Raw genomic sequence first — 6483 nt, 5'->3', positions numbered from 1 at the left:
CATTTTTTCACTGCCCAGGCCAGAAGCCCTGTCCCTGGGCCTAGTTTGTGCTTCTTCCCACAGCCCCTGTCCTCTACCAAACCAGCACTCTCCTGGGTACTGGGTTTCACACTTTTGGTATTTTGTCCCTGACCACAGCCTTCAGGGGCCACGTAATGGTTTCAAGACAGGAGAGGACAGAGAGGAAGACAAAGGCCTGTGCCTACAGCTGCCTCATAAGCACAAGAGCAGGAGGCAGAACAACCCCACCGCCAGCCCAGTTCCGAGCTGGGGCTGGAGCACTGCCTTGCCCACTCAGACCTGTGGGGAGACAGGCCCAGGCCACATCCCAGCCAGAGAGCCTGGAGGGGAAACAGGCAGGATGCCCACTCAGACCTGTGGGGAGACAGGCCCAGGCCACATCCCAGCCAGAGAGCCTGGAGGGGAAACAGGCAGGATGTCCATTCAGACCTGTGGGGAGACAGGCCCAGGCCACATCCCAGCCAGAGAGCCTGGAGGGGAAACAGGCAGGATGTCCACTCAGACCTGTGGGGAGACAGGCCCAGGCCACGGCACAGCCAGAGAGCCTGGAGGGGAAACAGGCAGGATGTCCACTCAGACCTGTGGGGAGACAGGCCCAGGCCACGGCACAGCCAGAGAGCCTGGAGGGGAAACAGGCAGGATGCCCACTCAGACCTGTGGGGAGACAGGCCCAGGCCACGGCACAGCCAGAGAGCCTGGAGGGGAAACAGGCAGGATGCCCACTCAGACCTGTGGGGAGACAGGCCCAGGCCACGGCACAGCCAGAGAGCCTGGAGGGGAAACAGGCAGGATGCCCACTCAGACCTGTGGGGAGACAGGCACAGGCCACGGCACAGCCAGAGAGCCTGGAGGGGAAACAGGCAGGATGTCCACTCAGACCTGTGGGGAGACAGGCCCAGGCCACATCCCAGCCAGAGAGCCTGGAGGGGAAACAGGCAGGACCGATCTGCTCTCAGAATTAGTGCAGAAAACGCATTCCCCATGGCCTGGGGTTGGGGTGTTCTGTCCCCCAGGAGTGAGCTCTCTCCATTCTCTCTGGGGTCCAGCACCCCTCACCAGTTCAGAGGCATTCTAACCCCCCTGTACAGCCTGCCTCTAGACCCCTCTTTCCTGGTGCCCAGTCCATCCTAGCCCAGGGTCAAGCAGCAGTGGTTGAAGGAGCAGTTAGGCTGGGGGGGAGAGGAACTGGCTGACTGGTGGCCACTGGTGAGGTCAGGAGTGGAATGGGTCGGGGTGTGAGGTGGGACCCGACCTCCATAGAACAAGTATGAACTGCTAAGCTTGTTGAAGACGGATCCTTGGGGTGCACTTGGGTGATGGGTTTATTTCACACTCGTTGCTTGCATGGTAACAGAAGAGAGCTCAAGGTGGCCTGGAGTCCTCCAAGCTTAGGGAAACAGAAAACGTCATCCTCCCTTCCCCTCCAGAGACCCTGACCTGGCCCTCTCCCAGGTCTGCAGCCCTGGGCACTGCCCTATTACAGCCTGCGCTGCCAGCCATGGGGTGTGGCCTCGCCAGGGGCTGGATCAGACTTGCACGTCGCCCACATCCAGAGTCCAATGAAGATGAACTGGCTGCACACCACCCCTGCCACATACAGCAGGAAGAAGGTGTGGTCGGCGGCCTCAGCCCAGCTCCTCTGGGACCCTGTTACTCCTCTGGTAGCTTCTGTGGGGGAGGAAGGAAAGGAGCTGCACTTCAGGGCTCGCCTCACACCCTTTCCCAGAGCAGAAGAGTAACCCAGGGACTTCAGCCATATTCCTCCCTTCCACAGATTCACGACTAGTAAATAAATGTTGGGGTCTGGCCTATTCTAGGCCATCTTGAGTTGAAGAAAGACCATCTTAGAGGAAGTTCAGAAGGCATGGGGTTATCTTGGGGAGTTTGAAGTCACCCAGCCTTCAGGGAAGCTAACCTTGCTCACTGCTCCAGACCTGCTTCTTCCAAGGGCTGATGTGGGACAGCAGAGTGAGCACAAGGAGCCTCTAAATAGCCCAGCACCCCTGACCCCAGCACCAGGCATGCAGCCTGCCAGCTCTGCCCCATCAAACCTGCTCCTAGCCTCATTCCTCACCCACCCCGCAGGAAAGGCCTCAGCCCCTGCGCACCTTCAGGATTAGGCCCTATAGCCTCGTGATCCTGCTGCTCCCTTCTCAGGGCTGGGCTGGGGCTGCTCTTGGCCCTGAGGTGGTCCCGGGCCAGCAGCCCAGCCAACAGCACCGTCTCCGTGGTGCTGATGAATAGCAGCAACAGCAGGACTGTGAAGTAGTAAACTGGGGAGGGGTGGGGTAGGGCAAAAGTCAGGGCCCAGGCCTGTGCCTCCAGTGCCCAGGGAGCTGAGCAGAAAGGGAGAAAGGAGGCAGGCCAGGCAGAGTGGTCCCGCCCAGGACCAGGAGGGTGCAGGGCTTACTGAGCAGTGGGTTGCAGGAGGAGGAGCCGGGCAGGGCCTGCACCAGGGAGGAGTGAAAGACAAGGTAGCCCAGCAGCAGGGTCACTTTGTAGGCAATGCGCTCTGTGGCCTGGAGGGGCAATAGCCCACCACATAGGTCAGCCAACAGCAGTGCCTCCCCAGGTACCAACAGAGCTATGACGGCCTTTAATGCTGTGTTCTGTAGGCGCAACTGGAAGGAAATAAGAGTTTTGGGGGGTAATGTACAGGGGGTAGGCAATAGAAGGGTGATGACATGCCCCTAGCTCTGCATCCTCAATGCCCCTGCAGCCCTCTCAAGCCACCTCCCGACTCACCGTCACCTGGAAGCAGGGCACCAGCTGCTGGGTTAGGACTTGGGTTTTCAAATCCCGAACTACATATTCCCTCTTGACACTCACAATCTGATTCACCACGTGGGCCTGGAACTCCAGCTCCATCACTGGGAGGGTGGGGGTGAGAACCATGAACTAAAGAGATACCCCTGACCCCGAATCTCTTGGGAGTAGGGGCAGGAACAAGCTGGTGCCCAGGGGTGATGGAGACTTCTGATGGCTGTTGGAGGCAGACTTGGAGATGAAACTGGTCCATGCAAGGACTTTCCAAACCTGAATTTGCACACACACACCCACCAAGTTTTCTCCAGCTAGAGCAGTGGTTCTCAACCTGTGGGTTGCGACTCTGGCGGGGGTCGCCTAAAGGATGGCTTTAGGCGACCCCTGTATTTTGGTCGTTCAACCCCCGCTGGGGTTGCGACCCACAGGTTGAGAACCGCTGAGCTAGAGGAAGGGCTTTTTCAGATAATAAATAGATAATAGATTAATTTTCATTGTAAAAATAAATGCACTTCACAGACTCATCTACCTATGTACCATCTTACATCTGAAATGTTAGGATTCATGGGGCAGCAGCTGTGGTATTTCCCAGAGGGGAAGGATATAAGGGAAAGGTGGGACTTCTCTGCCACGTGGGACATCGCCTGACAGGTCTGTGGGGTTTTGGCTGTGTGGTTACACCTTCAAGATGTTTCCAGGATGAGGCCGCAGCAACCTGAGCTGACACCAGTGGACTAGCCACAGCAGTTTGGCCCTTGCTTTTGAGGGCAATTGTTTTGCAGTTGCTGAGGGACTACAGTGAGAGCAGGGAGAACTAGGAGACAGGGCTGCTATTTGGGAGATGCAGGGTGAGAAGCATGTTCTGCTGGATCCATCTATTCAGCTCCCCTAAGCCCAGGGGTAGATGGTGTGAACACAGGCCCACTCAATCTGTGTCAGACATTTGCTGGAGGCCAGAGGCTTCCCCGCCCCTCTACCCTCACCCGCCAGCTCCCGTCCAGTCAGCACCAGTGTTGCTGAGAGCGTAGAAGCTGAGGGTGCAGTCACTCTGGTCCCTGGGGAAGTGGAGGAGCTCAAAGTCACAGTTGGTCTCCGTGGTGAGGTCTAGGTAGAGCTCAACGTGGCCATCTTGGTACACTTGGGCCTGTGGGCTCTGGTCCTGCCAGTCCACCCTGAGCCTGCAGGGAAAAACACCACAGCCAGAGGCCCAGCCCCTTCTCTGAAGGGGGAGGAGGGGGGATTCGGGCATGTGCCCAACTGCCGTCCCCTGCCCACAGGTTCCAAAAGGAAGAGGGAAACATGGGGGCATGCTAATGGTCTGGCCACCAGAAGAGAGGAACTTGGGGACACACCAGTGTCTGGCAGGACCACCAGGAGAAGGATATTCACTAAGAGGTTCTCCAGGCTCTAAATGGGGAAGACACAGGGACATGCATGGTGGTTCCTGTGACTAGAACTCCTGCCTCACTTACGCCTCCTGGATAGTGAGTTCTGGTGTCCACAGTGAGTCCCAGGGCAGCGTACGTACCCGCCGTGGGTGCGCACTTGCGTTCCAGGCTAGGCGAGTGTCCAGCCAGGACTAGGGACACAAGGATGCCACTAAGGCTCTGGCTTTCCATATATACATGCCTCTCAGCTTGGCAGGTTGGTGAAGACTGGTACTTCTGAGCGGGACTCAGAGAAGGCTCTCCTGCCCCATCTCCACCATTTTACACTCATACTCCCCACCACCACCGTGGCCTCTCACCAGCCGAAGCAGCAGCATGGAGGATACTGTGTACCGAAGGATGTCCTGGGGGAGAGAGGCAGCAAGTCACCTGAGGGATCGCTGCTACATGACAAAAGAAGGCAGGGGACCACAGCACTCCAGGGACTGAGTCCTGTCCCATTCCCAGCTCAGCACTTAGCCCCTGCCCCTTCCTTGGCCTAAGGACTCTTACCACATTAAATACATTTGACACAAACACCTGCACGTCCACGAGCAGGGGCGCACTCCCGTTGTTTGGAATCTGGATGGTTTCCTGAACCTCCAGGGGCGAGCTGAGGTTGAAGAAGGATGACCAAGCTGAGGGATGGAGGTTGAAGTCATCCGGTGCCTTGGGGACCAAATCCCAAGGTTCATTCCCTTATTCCTTCCACCTACCAACAGCTGGTGCATAGAAGCTGTGGCCCTGGTCCAAGGACCAAGTGGTGCCAAGTCTGAAAACGAGATGAAGAAGGAGCCACAAGGCCATCATTAGTGGCTGCATAGAGAGGCTGGACAGAGCAGCAGCACCTAAGCTACAATTTCTATTTCAATCGCTTCTCTTGAGGACTGAGCAGTTGGTCCAGGCAGCTACTCTGTGCAATGACCCTGGGGCCTTAGACTTGGCACCCCCACCCCACCCTGGTTTCTGCAAACATCCAAAGACAAAGCCCTGGGCCAAGCCCTGCCCGCCCTGCACCTGCCTAGGCTTTCCTGTCCTGCTCCATTTCTACCACCTGGAACTGGTTGCCAAGTTCAAGGCCAGCCAAGTGGGCCAGGCAAGCATAGAACAACACCCCTGCTTCCCTGACTCAGTCCTTCCAATCTGGGCAGATGCCAAGGGCCTCCCTTGCGTTTCCATAGTGGACACCTGCCTGGTTAAGAACACAAGCCCTTGTCAAAGTGCCCTGCACTCAACGATGTGAGATAGGCACACCCTTAAGAGTTTTCCTTCTCATTAAACAGTGAACCAATTTCATTTTTTTTTTTTTTTACAGAGACAGAGGGATAGACAAGGACAGACAGGAACGGAGAGATGAGAAGCATCAATCATTAGTTTTTCATTACACATTGCGACATTGCTTTCTCATATGTGCCTTGATCGCGGGCCTTCAGCAGATCGAGTGACCCTTTGCTCAAGCCAGCGACCTTGGGTCCAAGCTGGTGAGCTTTTGCTCAAACCAGATGAGCCTGCGCTCAAGCTGGCGACCTCGGGGTCTCGAACCTGGGTCCTCGGCATTCCAGTCTGACGCTCTATCCACTGCACCACCTCCTGGTCAAGCACCAATTTCATTTTTTTAAAATCTTTATTGGTTGATTTTAGTGAGAGAGGAAGGGGAAGGGGGGAGGCATCGATCTGTTCTTGTGTGTGCCCTGACTGGGGATCCAACTGGCAACCTCTGTGCTTCTGGACAATGCTCTAACCAACCAAGCTATCTGGCCAGGACTGAGCCAATTCCACGTATAAAGTTTTGGCTCAAGGACTCCCGGAGTGGGGCGAACCCGGGGAAAGGTGGAGGCTAGGTCAGGAGCAAAGTCCCAGAGCATCCCTATTCCCGCACCGATTCTCAGCCTGGCCCATCCCAGCAGTGCCTTAGAATCGCTGCTGTGGGCCCTGGAACAGGATCAGCATGGGTGGGGCGCGACTTTCCTGGCCTGCAGGAGAAACCTAGGGGTTGCAGACCTGATTCCAGATAGCTACAGAAAGTCCAGGAAACCTCAAGGCTGAAAGTCCATAGGCACTGATAGGGCTGCCAAGACTCGAAAGGGCCCAACGGAGCTGGGAGCATTCAAGGACGCCCCACACAATGGCGCACGAACACACATACTGTCTACACCCATCATCGACTGACTTTATCGAGTGAGCTTAAACACTGCCTGCTTGTGTCACACGCATTGGTGGCGGCTGGTTTGCCAATCTATATGCACTGGCGCCTCCGGTTGACCACGTACAA

General features: G+C 56.5%; 1 protein-coding gene across 1 annotated transcript; it reads right to left on the bottom strand.

Moving 5' to 3' along the window:
* Nucleotides 1–84: 84 nt before the first annotated feature.
* Nucleotides 85–6370, bottom strand: ZACN (zinc activated ion channel). The gene is made up of 10 exons (XM_066381909.1): nucleotides 6358–6370; nucleotides 4725–4849; nucleotides 4532–4576; nucleotides 4257–4363; nucleotides 3793–3962; nucleotides 2767–2891; nucleotides 2432–2642; nucleotides 2130–2294; nucleotides 901–1689; nucleotides 85–300 (listed from the first exon to the last, which is right to left on the bottom strand). The coding sequence occupies exons 1-9, from the start codon at nucleotides 6368–6370 to the stop codon at nucleotides 1499–1501; spliced, it is 1152 nt and encodes a 383-aa protein (XP_066238006.1). The 3' UTR covers nucleotides 85–300; nucleotides 901–1498.
* Between the last annotated feature and the right edge of the window lie 113 nt (nucleotides 6371–6483).

Source organism: Saccopteryx leptura, chromosome 4 (assembly GCF_036850995.1).
Source record: "Saccopteryx leptura isolate mSacLep1 chromosome 4, mSacLep1_pri_phased_curated, whole genome shotgun sequence".
NCBI classification, from domain to species: domain Eukaryota; kingdom Metazoa; phylum Chordata; class Mammalia; order Chiroptera; family Emballonuridae; genus Saccopteryx; species Saccopteryx leptura.
This window is presented reverse-complemented; position numbering and strand designations above follow the sequence as displayed.